The sequence below is a fragment of the Thalassophryne amazonica genome, chromosome 20 (genome assembly GCF_902500255.1).
Source record: "Thalassophryne amazonica chromosome 20, fThaAma1.1, whole genome shotgun sequence".
NCBI classification, from domain to species: domain Eukaryota; kingdom Metazoa; phylum Chordata; class Actinopteri; order Batrachoidiformes; family Batrachoididae; genus Thalassophryne; species Thalassophryne amazonica.
The window spans coordinates 24,432,338-24,450,759 of NC_047122.1; the positions used below are offsets into that span (position 1 = coordinate 24,432,338).

General features: G+C 39.6%; 2 protein-coding genes across 2 annotated transcripts in view; one reads left to right on the forward strand and one right to left on the reverse strand.

Annotated features, from left to right (window-relative positions):
• Window positions 1–535: 535 nt before the first annotated feature.
• On the forward strand, window positions 536–17,676 carry lgals17 (galectin 17). Its single transcript, XM_034160371.1, has 6 exons — window positions 536–664; window positions 4,345–4,429; window positions 4,520–4,885; window positions 15,260–15,350; window positions 16,071–16,249; window positions 17,216–17,676. The coding sequence occupies exons 1-6, from the start codon at window positions 536–538 to the stop codon at window positions 17,395–17,397; spliced, it is 1,032 nt and encodes a 343-aa protein (XP_034016262.1). The 3' UTR covers window positions 17,398–17,676.
• Window positions 16,059–18,422, reverse strand: part of vps52 (VPS52 subunit of GARP complex) — a 41,655-nt gene continuing 39,291 nt past the window's right edge. The window contains 1 exon segment of the mRNA XM_034160604.1: window positions 16,059–16,098. The gene's annotated coding sequence lies outside the window, so the exon portion shown is untranslated.

The window sequence follows — 18,422 nt, forward strand, 5'->3', positions numbered from 1 at the left end:
TCACGTTTTGTTCCTATGATGCTTGTTTTATTTTTTGTTTTATCTGTTAAAAAAAAAATCACTCAACACAAAAAAATCCCCTGAGGTAGAGGGCTGACAAACCACAATACAAGGGTGCGCTGCTCCGTGTTGTGTGACACAGTGCAGCGCTGCTCTTACAGAGCGTAGACTTTGATGAATCTGCGTGTGCAGCAGTCAGTGTGTGCGGGAGAGAAAAAAAATGCTGGAGTATCGATCTTTTTACATGAGGATCCTTCAATATCATTACCAGCGTTGGTATCAATATTATCGATATTAGGATCGATCCGCCCACCTCTATCGTGCATTCAAACCGTATAATGCACGGCTTCAAGTTGTTTAGTCCTTACTTAAACTATTAATTGACGATATACACACAGATAGTGAAGAGCTTTGCACATTAATGTCAGCGACATCAAACATTTTGTGTGTGTGTGAAAGAGAGAGTAACATTTCTGTAGAAGACATTACTGCAGCACTCAGCAGTCCACGTGGTGAGGAGGTAACTTATTTTGAAATGAAACTGTGCACCAAGAAAAGCTCCTGCTGCCTCCTGAGTGCTACCAGATATTTCAACTCTCTGGAGCAGGAGGAGGACGAGGAGATAGTTTTTATCTGCAGACATGAAAACAACAAAAATACACAGGTAAGAAAATCAAATGGCCTCTCATTTAATATCTCACAACCTGTTTTAATTTTGCTATTTTATAATGTGGTGAACAGAGGCGAACCATTACATCTGTAAATAATATTACTATTATTATTATTATTATTTATGTGTTTCGGTTTTCCTGCTTTAACGTCATGCGGCTGCAAACCGCACCTCTGAATTTACCACAAACTACTTCTGTGGAATTACTGATCGCTGAGTTTCATTTAGGAGGAAATCGACACAAAACGAAACTGACTCCGCACGCTGGCGAGCACGCGCGCGTTTTGATTGACAGCGCCTTGAAAAGTATTCAGCCCTCGAGGATCTGACTCATTTGAATTTGTTTATGCCATTTCAAATACAAAATGGAGCAGAGGAGGATTTTCTTTCAACAAAACGGATCAAATCGAGGCTCACATCTCAGGTGTGCAAAATTCAAAATTTGCACCATGCATCTCTTCAATCGCAGCTTAAGCCTATAACTTCTTCTGGGTGTCTTGGTGGCTTTCCTCACTCTTCTCCTTCTCCTTCAAAAGGGACATAAGTCCTGCTCACAGGCTGATTGCCAGAGACAGGACATGTCCACATCACTACATATCCAGTCCCTGATTGGTCATCGCAGCGCGACAAGACGATAAAGTTCAGATTTTTCAACTTGGGGATGAGGGCGATGTGACGCGATAATCAAAAGCGCTAATCGCTCAAAATCACTTTATTCGCGTCCATTGTGTTGCATTGTGTGCCTTGGACTTTTGTGGCACCACAACGCATCCTTCCATAGGGATTACATGGCAACCTCTCGCCGCTGTCGCTCGTGTGGCATCCGGTGTGAACGCGGAATTAGGCATCACACCCAGGATTACATCAGTGTTCACCACCTGCGCCCGCAGTAAGGATCACAAACTGCCTTAGACTTCATCACCGGGCTTCCAGCATCCAGTGGTAATTGTGATTTTGACTGTGGTTGACTACTTCTCTAAAGCAGCCCGCTTTATTGCTCTTCCGCAGTTTCCCTCAGCTTTTGAGACTGCTGAGTGTTTGACATGTAATCCATATTCTTGGTATTCCTAACAACACCAATTGTGATCGGGGGGCCACAGTTCATTTCCCAAGTGTGGAAGGCATTCTGCAAGGCAATAGGAGCTACTGTGAGATTGTCATCTGGTGTCCTTCATCCCCAAACTAATGGTCAGATGGAGAGGACCAACCAGAGTTTGGAAACCGTGCTTCACTGCATGGCAGAATTGGACCCTGCCTCCTGGAGTGCGCTTCTCTCCTGGGATGAGTATGCCCACAACAACCTCCCCAGCTCTGCTACAGGAGTTTCCTCCTTTTGAGGCCTCCGCTGTTCCCTCTCTCAAGGCGGAACTAACGGTACCCTCCACGGGGGAATACATCCACCGCTGCAGGAAGATGTGGCTGGACACCTGACCTGCACTGGAAGGTACCCGAGAGACAATGGAACAATTGGCTAACAAGGACAGGAACCCAGCCCCTTCCTACGCATCACATCTATCAGTTTTGTTATCTACCAGGAATATTCCACTGCTCATTGAATCCCGCAAACTTTCACCACATTACATTGGCCCATTTTCCATTGTTAGGGTCATTAATCCTACTGCCATTACTTTGAAACTCCCTACCAACATGAAGATTCACCCCAAGTTCCATGTCTCCCAGCTGAAACCAGCCTCTTCTAGCCCAATTGATGGAAATCTGTTGTAGCGACGGAGAACTTTAATCCCTGTGTATGTATGTATGTATGTATACAGTGGGGAAAATAAATATTTGACCCCCTGTCAGTTTTGCAGATTTTCCCACCTACAAAGAATGGAGAGGTCTGTAATTTTTATCGTAGGTACACTTCAACTGTGAGAGACAGAATTAAAAAAAAAAAAAAAAAAATCCAGAAAATCACATTGTATAATTTTTAAATAATTAATTTGCATTTTATTGCATAAAATAAGCGTTTGATCCCCTACCAACCAGCAAGAATTCTGGCTCTCACAGACCTGTTAATTTTTCTTTAAGAAGCCCTCTTATTCTGCACTCTTTACCTGTATTAATTGCACCTGTTTGAACTTGCTACCTGTATAAAAGACACCTGTTCACACACTCATTCAATCACATTCCAAGCTGTCCACCATAGCAAGACCAAAGAGCTGTCTAAGGACACCAGGGACAAAACTGTAGACCTGCACAAGGCTGGGATGGACTACAGGACAACAGGCAAGCAGCTTGGTGAGAAGACAACTGTTATGATTATTTATTAGAAATGGAAGAAACACAAGATGACTGTCAATCTCCCTCGGTCTGGGATTCCATGCAAGATCTCACTTTGTGGGGTAAGGATGATTCTGAGAAAGCTCAGAACTACACAGGAGGACCTGGTCAATGACATGAAGAGAGCTGGGACCACAGTCACAAAGATTACATTAGTAACACATGATGCTGTCATGGTTTAAAATCCTGCAGGGCAGCAAGTTCCCCCTGCTCAAGCCAGCACATGTCCAGGCCTGTTTGAAGTTCACCAATGACCATCTGGATGATCCAGAGGAGGCATGGGAGAAGGTCATGTGGTCAGATGAGGCCAAAATAGAGCTTTTTGGAATCAACTCCACTTACCATGTTTAGAGGATGAGAACAACCCCAAGAAAACCATCCCAACCGTGAAGCATGGGGGTGGAACCATCATACTCTGGGGGTGCTCTTCTGCAAAGGGGACAGGACGACTGCACAGTATTGAAGGGAGGATGGATGGGGTCATGTATTGCAAGATTTTGGCAAACAACCTCCTACCCTCAGTAAGAACATTGACGATGGGTCATGGCTGGGTCTTCCAGCATGACAATGACCCCAAACACACAGCCAGGGCAACTAAGGAGGGGCTCTGTAAGAAGCATTTCAAGGTCCTGGAGTGGCCTGGCCAGTCTTCAGACCTGAATTCAATAGAAAATCTTTGGAGGGAGCTGAAACTCCAAACCTGAATGATTTGGAGAAGATGTGTATGGAGGAGTGGACCAAAATCCCTGCAGTGTGTGCAAACCTGGTGAAAAACTACAGGAAACATTTGACCTCTGTAATTGCAAACAAAGGCTACTGTACCAAATATTAACATTGATTTTCACAGGTGTTCAAATACTTAATTGCAGCAGTAACATACAAATAATTTAAAAAAAGCATACATTGTGATTTCCGGATTTTTTTTAGATTATGTCTCTCACAGTGGACATGCACCTAAGATGAAAATTTCAGACCCCTCCATGATTTCTAAGTGGGAGAACTTGCAAAATCGCAGGGTGTTCAAATACTTATTTTCATCACTGTATGTCAAAGTAGAAACTGCAATCTGGTATAATAGAGTAGTAGAGAATAGTAGAGTCTCTGATCTGAGACTTTAATGGCAGCATCCCAGTAGACTCCACTTGGAAACTCTGTTAGTTCACAAATACAAGTTTATATATATATATGTATATATTTGTGATGTTCTGCGTTTACATATGATGATAATGATCTTCACACTGACAGCACGATGGCTGCAACAGAAACATCCAGAGGTCATGTCTAGCCCCGCCCATTTTGCAACATTACAAGGGTGCATAGAAGTTTGTCATGTGATTAGCGACTTATTGCCTGAGCATCTTTGTGTTTTTGCTCATCAGCAAATGTGCTGACCTGCCAAATGTTTATCACTGCTCTCTCATTCATCCTTCAGGTTTTGTACACAACGTTTCTGTTTTCTGATCACTTGTTTAGTTGGTGAGTGTCAAACTTTGATCACAGTATTAAAACTACAGTCACCAACTTTTCCTTGACCTCCATGTTGACCCAAGTCTCGTCCTTTCCCAGAGTCCTCCTCCCTGCCCTCCATGAGCAATCCTGTGGCAGTCACCTCCAGGGTGGGTCAGCAGGTAGCCCTTCCATGCAGCTGGAAGCCACGTCTGGGCACGGTGGCCCCGCCCATCTGTCACGTACAGTGGTCCACCCACACAGAAATAATATACGAGCAGAAGGGCTCTCAGAAGTGGCAGGCAGCAGAGTTTAAAGACCGGACAGAGATTTCTGCAGAGAGGATCTTGATCGGTGATTGTTCCCTGACCATAAATGACCTTCAGATCACAGACAGGGGAATGTATGACAGCTTCATGGTGATCAACAAAACGAAGTCGCGGAAAACCAGAGTCTTCCTCCAGAGCATCGAACTGTCTGTTCTGGGTTTGTTGAAAGTTGCTTTCTCTCTGCTTAGCAAATACAGACGGGGTAGCCTGTTTCCAAAATGGAGTAAATTCCTTTTTCCCCTCAAAATCCTACACACAAGACCCCATAATGAGAACATGAAAAAAGTTTTTTCCTAAATTTTTGCAAATTTATTAAAAATAATAATAAAAAAACAAATAACGTACATAAGTATTCACACCCACACCTTTGGCAGTAATTACAGCCTCAAATCTTCTTGAAGATAATGCCACAAACATCTTTGTGCAGTTTTGCCCATTCTTCTTTCCAGCACCTCTCAAGCTCCATCAGGTTGGATGGGGAACAGCCATTTTCAGATCTCTCCAGAGATGTTCAGCCAGATTCAGGTCTGGGCTCTGGCTCAAGGAGAAAACCCACTCCTTTGATATCTTGAATGTGTACTTGTAGGCCACAATACATGCCCATCAAAAGCTCTGTATCATGCAACACATAGGGGGCAACTTTATTCTTGAACGGAAATTCGAAAAATATTTTTGTTGGTCAGAAAATGTATATCCCCACATCAAAAAGCTGCTCTCAAAAGCATGAAAATGAATAATTCCGGCAATTATTTTCATTTTTAACTTCCGCGGCCAAGCCTATCGACCAACCAATCAGCAGTATCGTATTAGACACTATGGTGTAGTAGACCAATCACGATCGCCGTACTATTGGTCTGAGATCCAAATCTATAATACATTCTTTTTTAGTGTTACATGTTCTCCATAGCGGCGCGGCTCCACCTGAAGCCCGAGGCGTCAGCGCACATCCACCGGCGCGGCTCCACCTGAAGCCCGAGGCGTCAGCGCAGTTCCACCGGCGCGGCTTTACCGAGGCCCGAGGCGCCAGCACGGAGTTATCTGACCATGGGTCCGAAGAAGGCACTGACGGCGGAGGAGGGAGACGATATCAAGAAGTCCCTGGACTTTTTGTCTGAGGAAATTTCTGTGGTTAAAATGCAGCAGAAATCCATTATGGAGCTGGTGGAAGAAGTGAAGGCTCTCCGGATCCAGAATGCCGAGAAAGACCGGCGTCTGGTGTACCTGGAGAACCGTGTTGCGGAGTTGGAACAGTACACAAGGATGAACGACGTTATTATTACAGGAATTCATATTAAACCTCGATCCTACGCACGGGCGGTGTCAGAAGACAGCGGAGGGGAGGCCAGTGAGCAGGAGGCCAGCTCAGTGGAACAACAGGTGGCTGACTTCCTGCAATCTAAAGGTATTCAAATGGACTGTAATAACATTGAAGCGTGCCACCCCCTGCCCAGGAGAGAGGATGGAGACAAGCGAGCAGTTATAATGAGGTTTGTCAACAGAAAACATAAAATGGCATTGTTAAAACAGGGACGGAAACTCAAAGGAACAAACGTATTCATCAATGAACATTTGACCAAAAGAAATGCAGACATCGCCAGGAAAGATCGTTTCTTAAAAAAGCAGGGAAAAATTCAACAGACATGGACATCCAACTGCAAAACATTTATCAAATTGAATGGAACACCAGAACAAGCGAAGGTTATGGTAATCAGGAACATCGAGGATCTGGACAAATATGACCAATAAGGTATGAGGACACAAACACATCACAACACCATGACACAGACCAGAGGAACCTATTCATCTACTACCTATTCATCTACATCTGGAGACAAGAAGGATATAACTCAAAGGATTGCTGATCATGGAAAAGTAGAACTGAGAACATTTAAATACACAGACCACAATGTACTGGACTTGGAGCACGATATAGACCCGGACAATAATTTCTTCTCAAATATCAATGACAGTTGTTGCTATTATACAGATGAACAGTTTAATCGGATCATTAGAACGGATAACAAATGATCAATAATCCATTTCAACAGCAGAAGTCTATATGCAAACTTTAACAACATTAAAGAATATTTAAGTCAGTTTAAAAAAATATTTAACATAATTGCTATATCAGAAACATGGATCAATGAAGATAAAGGAATGGATTTTGAACTGGATGGATATGAATTTAATTGTGTAAACAGAAAAAATAAGTGTGGAGGAGGAGTGGCTGTGTATGTGGATAAGAACATGGATTATAAAATAGTAGACAATATGACAACTGTGATTGATAACTTATTAGAATGTATAACTATTGAAATATGTGAAGAAAAAAGCAAAATGTATTAGTCAGCTGTATATATAGAGCACCAGGATCTAGTATTGAAACATTCACTGACTGTATGGGAAAAATGTTCTCAAAAACTAATCAAAAAACTGTGTTCATTTGTGGTGACTTAAATATTGATCTGCTCAATCCAAATAAGCATAAAATAACAGATGAATTTATCAGTATAATGTACAGTATGAGTTTATATCCAAAAATCACCAGGCCAAGCAGAATTACATCCCATAGTGCCACCTTAATTGATAATATATTCAGCAATGATATTGAGAATAACACTGTGAGTGGATTATTAATCAATGACATTAGTGATCATCTACCAGTTTTCATCGTTTATAATAGAAACCACCGGCGGAATCAGCCAGAGGAGAAAATAAAATACAGGCGAGTGCGGACAGAGGAAAACATGAACACACTAAAGAAGGATTTACAGGAGCAAAACTGGGAAAAGGTATACAGTGAAAGTGATGTTGATAGTGCATATGAAACTTTTTTTTACAAATATTTACATCATTATATGATAAAAATTGTCCAATTAAACAAGACTACAGAAAACAAAATATCCAAGCTCGACCATGGATGACGAAAGGGTTACGAAATGCATATAATATGAAAAATACACTGTATAGAGAATTCATAAAACTAAAGACTAAAGAGGCAGAAAATAGATATAAGAAATACAAAAATAGATTAACTAATATTATACGGGTATGTAGGAAGGAATATTATAGTAACATATTATATAATAACAAAAACTATTAAAGGAATATGGGATATATTAAATAGCATTATCAAAAATGGTAATAAAAAACAGAGTTACCCTCAGTATTTCATTGATAATAATGTCAAGAAGGAAAATAAGGATGAGGTAGTCAACGGTTTTAATAATTTTTTTGTAAATATTGGACCAAGCTTGGCAGAAAAAATTCCCGATTCCCAACCTGAGGATTGGGATAATAATCTCATAGAAAGAAATCCCTGTTCAATGTTCCTCACAGCAGTGGATGGAAATGAAATTATAGACATTGTGAATAATTGTAAATATAAAACATCTACCGATTTAAATGAAATTGATATGGTGGTGGTAAAACAGGTCATTGAATGGATTGTAGAACCATTAACATACATCTGTAACTTATCATTTCGCCGCTGTATAAGACTGGGGATAGACACCACTTCACAAATTATAGACCTGTTTCTTTGCTTCCACAATTTTCCAAATTATTAGAAAAGTTATTCAATAATAGATTAGACAAATTCATAAATAAACATAAATTACTTACTGATAGTCAATATGGATTCAGAGCACATAGTTCAACATCACTTGCATTAATAGAATCAGTTGAGGAGATTACAAACGCCATAGACCACAAATTACATTCAGTTGGAATATTTATAGACCTTAAAAAGGCTTTTGATACAATCAATCATGACATATTACTCAATAAACTTGAACAGTATGGGATTAGGGGGTTGGTGTTGCACTGGGTGAGAAGCTACTTAAGTAACAGAAAACAGTTTGTGAAGTTGGGGGAATATACATCATCATGCTTGGACAATGCTTGTGGCGTCCCACAGGGGTCAGTATTGGGTCCAAAACTGTTTCTAATTTATATAAGTGATATTGTCAATGTTTCCAAAATATTAAAATTAGTATTATTTGCAGATGACACAAGCATTTTTTGTTCAGGGGGGGATTTGCAGGAGTTACTGAGGAGGATCAGTATAGAAATGGGAAAATTGAAAATATGGTTTGACAGAAACAAATTATCATTAAACTTAAGTAAAACAAAATACATGTTATTTGGCTATTGTAATACAGACATACAGGTTCAGTTACAAGTCGAGGGGGTAGATATTGAAAGGGTACATGAAAATAAGTTTCTGGGGGTGATAATAGATGATAAGATAAACTGGAAGACTCATATAAAACATATACAAAGTAAACTGTCAAGAAGCATTTCAGTTCTAAACAAAGCGAAACATATTCTGGACCACAACTCACTCCGCATTCTTTACTGCTCACTGGTTTTACCATATTTACAGTACTGTGCAGAGGTATGGGGTAATACTTATAAAGGTACAACACAATCACTATCAGTAATGCAGAAAAGAGCTATAAGAATTATTCATAATACTGGCTATAGAGATCATACAAATCCACTATTTTTACAATCCAAATTCCTAAAATTCACAGACTTGGTTCATTTTCAAACAGTACAAATTGTGTATAAAGCAATAAACAATTTACTTCCAGCAAATATTAAAAATATGTTTTTTTTAACAGATCAGGGATTACAGTCTGAGGGGGAAATTTAATTTAAAGCATCAGTGGGCACGAACAACATTAAAAGGTTTCTGTATTTCTGTCTGTGGGGTGAGGATGTGGAACAGATTGGGAGTGGGGCTCAAGCAATGTCCAAGCATGAACCAGTTCAAACAGCGGTACAAAAATATGTTTTTTTTCTAGGTATAGGGAGGAGGAAGGGTAATGAGGGTTAGGGTGTTTTTGTTTTTTGCTTCGGCTTGTAAATATATAGTATTTTGTATGTAAGTAGGTATGTGTAGGTGTATATTTATGTTTGTGTATATATATGTGTATATATGTATATGTGTATATATGTGTATGTATGTTGATGTGTGTATGTATATATATATGTGTATATATATGTATATATATATATATATATATTGATATCGGTTTAGGTGTGTAGGAATCTATGTGTATATGTGGCAAAGGGTATTACTGGTTGTGGGGAAGAAGGGGTAGAGATAAATAAGCTGATGCTTCACCCTACCCCTTTTCGGACATGTTGGGTACACAGTAGGAACTTTTTTGTTGTTGTCTTTACTGATCTATCTTGTAATTGTTGTTGTATCAAATGTTCAAAATAAACAGTTTCATTCATAATGATGAAATCCATTTAACACACAAGTGCATACTCTTGTTCAGGAAATTGGCTGACTGTCATGAAGTTGTTGGATTTACAGTAAATTTTTTTTTGTCTAATCAGTTTATAGACAATTTATGACAAAAATGTCTGCATTAAATTTGTAGTGTCAGAACAGTTGTCCGGGATAATGAGAAAAAATGAACAGAAAACATGCTTGATATTAAATTTTTAAATGAACTTATCTCAATTTTCACCACACAAGTGTCAGTTTCGAGTATCTGTACATGTACTTATTATATATGTATTTGTCACTCAGTAAAGTATAATACTGCTCAATAGGACAGCGCAGTCTTGTCTGAACCCTGCGTGATATCGCAGGATTTGACCACGTATGGGGACAGCCGTTCCCGTTGTGCAACATAAACACAGCATAATTTCACACGGAAAAATGGTGTACTGTTTTGTTTTCGGCTGCAATCACCGAAGCAGTTGCGAAGGTGCAGTTTTTTCGGTTCCCAGTGGAGAAGGTAAAGGGCCTTTCACATTGAACGCTTCAGCGCGACGCTTTAACACTTTCCAACGCGTCGTAACACCAGACCGTTGCGTTTCCAACGCGTCGTGACGTCAGACATGTCGTTTCGGAAGCAGCAAGGGGGCGGAGATTGCTACGTCACATTCTGGCTGTTTCCACAACCTGAAAAAAGTTCAGCGATCGCCATCTTGAATTTCCGTCGCCGGAACCACAAAAAAGCTTTAAAAAACAGCAGAACGACTCTCCCATCACCCTGCTGGGAGAAGCTTTTTTCAGCTACTTTTCGAAGTGACGCCGACCGAGGGAGGACTGACGACTTGGTGGGATATCGATCGAACCGCGACAGCGGGCCGACCCGCATGGAGAAACCGGCCTTCAGGCATCATTCCTGGGCAAACCGAGGTAGGCAGCCGGGAGGATGGAGCAAACCCACTGAAAAGTCCCAGTTTGCCCAACAGAGTTTAGTTCTGCAGCTTTTTCGAGGTGAGAATAATATTAAAATAAAACGTGACATTTGTACTGCTTTGAAGGTTTAATGATTGGCTAATGTTAGCTTAGCTTTTTAGCACAGTTGATCTGAGTGAACGCTTTAATTTGTAAATGGTTCAGTCTTTTTTTATTTTTACCAAATAAAGCTACAGCTTTTTTCAGACACCACAAAAGCTCAACTTTAAATAACTTTTTTTTCGGGTGTTTTTTTTCTATCGGTTTCCCCCTCCCTTTTTTTTTTCTTTTTTATATATAAACTGTTTAGTGTTTCTTTATATTTAAAAAAATATATTCATTTGTCCCATTCAAGAACATTTGCTGTGCAGACAACCAAACTTCCATTGATGAGCTGAACACCATGAAGTCCAGTTGAAAGAAAACATCTCTGCTCTTCAGCAACACCACCAGAGTTCAAAGCTGCAGACGAGACCTTCATCTGAGGCAGGACCCGCACTGGGCTCTTCAGATCATAACACTGTTCAGCTCCTTCACACGTATAAATCTGTGCTGAGGAGGGAAAAGACTTGCAAAAAGCAGGTCAAAGTCTGGAGCAACGACAGTTCACTTGCCCTACAAGGATGCTTTGATTGCACAGACTGGTCTCTATTCCAGGAGGACTGCTCAGATATTGATGAACTTACTGATGTTGTGTGTAGCTATATCTCATTTTGCAGAGACTCCGTGATTCCTTCTATGGAGGTAAATTTTTTTCCTAATAATAAACCATGGCTCTCTAAAGATATTAGGGGACTTATTCACAAAAGGAAAATTACCTTTAATATGGGTGATGTCCTTACAGAAAGAAAATTAAAGAAGGAAGTGAGGTCTGAAATAAAAATAGGCAAAATTATGGTATAAAGATAAAATTGAGGCTGAACTGAGCAGTAACAACCTGAGGAAAGACTGGAATGGAATGAGAACAATGATAGGATTACTGAGGAAGGAGTGACAAAATTTCATTGGATGGTTTTACTTCAGATAAAGAGCAGATGATTTAAACAGATTTTAGCTTCGATTTGAAAATCAGAATTTTATTGCACGGACAGGTGTTTTTAAAGATACTTTGTCTATGTCTCCAGCATTTTCGATTGATGTGGATGATGTGGCAAATCTTTTAAAGAAAACTAAGGCTAAGAGCCCTGGACCTGATAACATCTGTGGCAAAGTATTAAAAACTTGTGCGGATCAGCTGAGCAGCATTTTCCATTATATTTTTTCACTGTCTCTTGAGCTGCACAAAGTACCTAAGCTTTGGAAACATTCAGTTATTGTTCCAGTAGCAAAGAGTGGCTCCCCTAAAGTACTTAATGATTTCAGGCCTTCTAGCTTTGACTTCTTTAGTGATGAAGACTTTTGAGAAGATTATCAGGTCGGAAATTTTGTTGCATGTCGAACAACAGTTTGACCCACTGCAGTTTGCATACAGAACTGGCAGAGGTGTCGAGGATGCAGTGGTAACATTATTGCACTTTTTGTTTAGGCATTTGGAGGGGCAGAAGACACATGCCAGACTCTTATTTATAGACTTTTCCTCAGCATTCAATACCATCCAACCCTTTCTTCTTGTTGATAGGCTCCTCCATCATTTTAAACTTGAGCCTCACTTGATTAGTTGGATAACTGACTTTTTAACTCACAGGTCACAGTGTGTGACAGTCAACGGTGTTCTTTCTCATGTGCTCTCCTCTTCTACTGGCTCTCCTCAGGGTTGCTGCTTGTCACCCCTGCTTTTTATTTTGTACACTGAGTGCCGTAGCAGTGTCAGTAACAGACATCTTAAAGTATGCTGATGATACAGTTATTGTTAGTCTTCTTCAGGGAGATGAGCAGGACCATGGGCCTGCTGTTGATGACTGTTTCTTGGTGTGAGGAGTCTTTTCTGGAATTGAATGTTTCAAAAACTAAAGATATGATTATTGATTTTAGGAAGTCTACCTGTTTTCCATCACCAACTGTTATTAAAGATGTTGATGTTGAGATGGTGGAGAGCTACAAATATTTGGGTGTGGTCCTTGATAATAAACTTTGCTTCGAACCTCATGTTGATGTTATCTCCAAAAAGGTTCAGCAAAGATTGTTCTTTTTGAGGAAGATGAGAACCTTCCAGGTTTCTTCTGAGATGATGACTCTCTTTTATAGAAGTTTTATTGAATCGGTTTTGACATTTTGTATTGTTGCATGGTTTGGAAATTTGAATTGTTCCAATAAGATTCGTCTTGGCAGTCTTGTCAAAACTGCTGGAAAAATCTCAGGAAGTCAGCAGGCCAGGGTAATGTCTATTTATAACAGACAGGTCCTGAGAAAGGCTAATGCGCTTCTGGATCGTCCTAATCACCCACTGAAAAAAGAGTTTGAGCTTCTGCCGTCAGGCTGTCGTTTTAGGGCTCCTATGAGGAGGACAAAGATTTCAGGTCGCGTTTATCCCTAGTGCAATTTTATTACTTAATGGCAATTAGCCTTTGATGTTCTTGTTTATGTTGCTTATTTGCACATCGACATATTGCACTTTTGCAATACTTTGTTTTTGCCATGGACTCTGGATTGAATATTTGACATTGTATGGGTATTGTTTTTATTTTTATTATGTTTGATTTTAGACTTAATTGGGTCTTATTTTCACTGTTAATATTATCTTTGTGTACCTTGTCTTTTGTGTGCTCCTGCTACAACATTAATTTCCCTTTACGGGACAATAAAGAAATTCTGATTCTGATCTGGTCCCGAGAATCCAGGATAACATCACCTGCTTCTAAATAAAAGGCTCTTTCAACAGCACTTTTTATTATTTTTTTTAAAAAGATGTTACAATGTCCACGAATCAAAGTCAAAAGACATTTGCACAAGTAGAAGCTCTCCACTTATTGTGCTCAAATTCATATTTTAGAAATGACTGTCCTGATAAAAACATTAAAGGCAATTACATATTTTGACGTAATTACAAGTTGAAATGACTATAAAAAAAAATGAGGTTTATGTCACAGAAATCCTACTTTACAATCACACTGCAGTCATTCTTAAATTATTTCCTGTTGCATTTATAATAAACATTTGTATTTATTTAGTGTCTGCTTTTCTGGTTGAAATGAGATATAAATAATCTACCAGACTTTAAAAATGTGCAAATTTACATTTTATTTTGTCTAAAAATAAATGTCCAAGGTTCCTTATATTAAACAAGAAATAATCTAATCTGAAATAACAGGTGGTTTTAAATTTACAGATGAAAGGTTTCTAAAGAACCATTTATTGATTTATTTAGCTATTTTAATTACAAGTGTTCTAAACTTTTTTTTTTAACAGTAACCAGAAATTTTGAGGTAACAAACAACAACAAAAAACATTTCCAGTGATTTTTCTTCAGAAAACCGCTCTATAAATGAGCAGTCCTGTCACACGTTAATGTTTTGTACAGATCAGTGGTTTTTGCACCAATCCTTTTTGTATTGATCAGTGGTTTCTGCACCGATCCTTTTCTGCCAGTGGTTTCTGCCACTAGTCTTCCGTGTTTTGGCCCAACACGTCATTCCTATTGGACAACGCAAAGGTGAGTCACAGCTCAGTGTCGAAAGTTCGATTGGATTGAACTTTGACAGCGTCAGCCTGCCGACAAGCGGCACTGCACGCTCCCGTCAGAAGCATCGTTTTAGCTGGGCTTTTGATGCGATGCTTCTGACGCGTCTCATTGAAAATAATGGTTTTTAGACCGATTTTTGATGCTTCTGACGTGTTCAGTGTGAAAGGCCCTTAAGACGAGGCAAATGTGAGAGGTTGTGTCAGTAAGTGTTAGCCAACACGTTTGAGCTCCGAGTCATAAACAAACCGCAGCACATGTCCACTTTCCGCTGCATCACACCTTTTCATTTTCACTTTGCATATAATTTGCCCAAAATCTGAGGAAGTGCTATCTTTCCATTCCTGGAAGTAGATAAATTACATCATATGCATCATAGTTTACCCCTTTATTTTTTAAAAATCTTTTTCTAATTCTTTAATAATTTAGTTATGTACGGTGTATAATTAATTGTTTTATGCAGCATTTCTTAAATTTTTTTTAGTTTTAATAAATTTGCGAAAATCTAAGAAAAAAAAACTTTTTTCCACATTGTCATTATGGGGTATTGTGTGTACAATTGTGAGGGGAAAAAAAAAAAATGAATTTCATCCCTTTTTGAATGTGGAAAAAAATGCAGCGCTGGTAATACTTTCTGGATGCCCTGTATTTCCACTCAGCGGCTGTTTGACATTCTGATTAATTTTGCTGGGTTTCTCTGTTAGAACATAAAAGCTGGAAGTCACATGGCCTTGGCGAAGACATGGTTCTGGATCTTTACACGGGTCATGCGTGCAAGGTCATCTTTCAGGGCAGGTGAGCTGCTTCTCTCTGAGCACAATGACATGTTTTTGTCAACACTGTGTCCTGACGTACCTCTCAATACTCTGATTACTTTTGATCAATAACGTGTTGCTTTGCTGATATTTTCCTTTTTTCAGTTTTCTGTAACCTAGAAAAATACACTAAATACACCACCCATGAGAAAACAACCACATTGATCACGTGATCTCACATTAATTACAATCACATAAACAATAGCTGAAGCAAGAAAAGCCCCTTGTCAGATTTTTTTCATTATAACCCAACAATATTACAGTTATCCCCAATTTTATTTTTTATTTCAACATATCAACAACACCCACAACTTTTTTACTTTGAGCTTTATTTTGAAATTTATTAACTAGAATGTTAAAAAAAAAAAAAAAAAAAAAAAAACTCAGCGGTGGGATTTCTACAACTTTATTATGACATTTTCCATATCTAATTTGAAAAAAGTGGGGATAAAGTCCAGAACAACAGATAAGTTCAGAATTCAGACACTATTATCATGTGTATGTATTTTTTTGTAGCAGCATTCATAGTTGATGTTTATATGACTTAACTGTTCCAGACATAAGACCAAATGTCACCTCTGTGCATCTGTTTGTGAATGACGCTCAGAATCCTCAGTCACGTACGCCAGCGAAAGCTGCTTTTCTTGGTTTGGTAAAGTGCTCTGCGTGTACTTTCTGCTCGCTTTACTGTGCTTCACAGGAACAGCACTGAGTGGTCCGTCCTGTGGATGAGGGAGGATGGAAACAATCAGCGCCTGGAGAAACACCCGGGGGAAGAGCAGATAACCTTAAAGAAGATAACCAGCTCAGATGAGGGAACATTTAAAGTTCTGGACAATCACGGTCTGGTCGTCAGCACCATGCAGCTCTCTGTGAACGGTTAGCAGAGTCCACGCTCACTTTACAAACATCACCGTCAAATAAGCGTCTGAACAATATGACAAACTATAACATGAAACATTAACCGGTCAGGATTGTGCCACGAGTGCGTTAAATTCCTTTAAAAAAAATACTGCGTCTCACACTGTAGTTTTTCATTCATTCTGTTTTCTTGTGTCCACATCTACGGTCAATCAGCTAATGTCTACAACTAAGCTCCTGATGGTGAGCTGTCCATGGTGCTGACAGTAGACTGTATCACAAGTTGCAGATTAACAGTTGAAATAGAAGTGGAACTGGATCCAGTATTTGAGCTCTCTGAACATGACAGATGTGATCATCTCTGAAAGATTAGCATATTATCAGCGTAATGTGGTCTTCTACAATGTAGGGTGGACATTCCATGGTTGTACTGCTACCATGGGGTGGCCATAGTGAGAATGGAGTGCAATCTTTCCTGTCCACCACATGCTTTTCCTACGTCCGTAAAGTCCTGACTAGGTTTTAGTTACATTGCCATTATGTCAATGCTGTTGTTACTATATCCTTAAGTTCTTACTGCGTCCAGATTTGACCACAATCTCACTAGTTTTTTTTTTTTTTTTAAGCATTCAAAGTTCAACCACATTCTCACAGACCCCACCATGCCCTTATTTGTTTATATCAAAGGCATTAGAGCACTGAGTGGAAAGTCAAAGTCCGGACATGCCAGCAAAGTGCTGGGAACAGACCAACACAGTTAAAGTCAGCCGCGAGAAACTGACCAGTTCTCCACCCTTTAGCCAGCTTAACTTAGTTTCTGAGCAGTTCTCCTGTACTCAGACAAATGCTTTGTGACATCAAGTTCAGACTAAGCCTAAGTACAGAGACTTCTTCACGTACATGCTGCTTTTTTATATGAATATTAAATGTTTTGTTTTTGCAGTTTACATTTAATCAAATGTACTTGATGTAACTATTTGACAGAAAGTGCCTCGGGTCAGAAACACCATCAGCTCCCCCAAACGCCAGCACCAGTCGGTGAGAAAACAGCATTTAAATTGTCATATGTTTTAATGATCCTTTTAGAGCAGAGGTCACGACCCTGTTCATGGAAGTCACCTGCATGTCCACCTGCTGCACCCGGTTTGGTGTTTCCTCGCTCCTAATTGGCCGAGCACATCTGACTTGATTAGCAGTGGGTGGAGCCAGGAGAGATGGACAACATGTAGGGCAGGTGATCTCCAGGAGCAGGGTCGGTATCTCCACTTGTCCATCAATCATTTCCTCTGTTGATATATTTAGAGAGTAAAGCAGAACCACAGTGGAATAATTTGACAGAATTTGAAATGATTCTTTCTCCAGGCGACGCCTCCAAAAACAGGTTTTCATCTCTCCTCATCGGAGTCCTTCTTTCTTTAAGTTTTTGAAGTCTGGATCTCCTCTGACACCATCTCCTCTGCAGAGTTTTATTTTAAGGCTTCAATCATATTTGGACCAGGAGTGTAATCAAACCTGATTAAGCATGTGTGTGTGACTGAGTGAGAGGGAGAGAGAGAGAGGTTGTTCTAAGACTGTTTCAATGATCTGTGTGAACTTGGTGATTCATGTAAACATCCAGTGAAGGCAAATAGAGAAATAATATGTCAGCCTTGTTCTTGTATTCTTCTCAAAAGCACCGCAATCAGTACATGTAAAGTTTTCCAACTGACTTTATATCACCAGCCAAAATAGCAAACAAACGATAAAAAAAAAAAAAAAACCCTGACCGGAGTGGAGGCAGTGACCGACACAACACAACCATCTTCAGCTCTGTCTTGTCAAACACACAGTGTACGGTACGAAATAAGTTCACCAAATAACTTTAAATACCATACAAACCAAAATAGAGGCGAATTGGAGAAAAAAATGAGTGCTGAAGAGAGCAACGTGAGGTAGAATCAAGCCAAGCACAGAGAGAGAGATCAGTTCCTGTGTGTGTGTGTGAGAGAGAGAGAGAGAGGTGTCTGTGTAGGGAGGGATGGGCGCTGTGTGTGACTGGCCAATGGCAGAGTGTGAAGACAGTCAGTTAGCCAATCAGGATTTTCCTTCAGCACGAGAACAGATATTGATGAGTTTTATTCGGATCATGCTCGTGCTCGTCAAAAATGCTTTATCCGTACTGGATACTCGTCTGAAATGAGTCCGGCTTGAC

Bases quoted from the DNA above. Each gene is read 5' to 3' on its own strand.
- lgals17 (XM_034160371.1), top strand. From the start codon at position 536: ATGAAACTGTGCACCAAGAAAAGCTCCTGCTGCCTCCTGAGTGCTACC. The intron at 665-4,344 runs GTAAGAAAATCA...CAAATGTGCTGA, and splicing joins AAAACAACAAAAATACACAG to CCTGCCAAATGTTTATCACT. The intron at 4,886-15,259 runs GTTTGTTGAAAG...TTTCTCTGTTAG, and splicing joins CATCGAACTGTCTGTTCTGG to AACATAAAAGCTGGAAGTCA.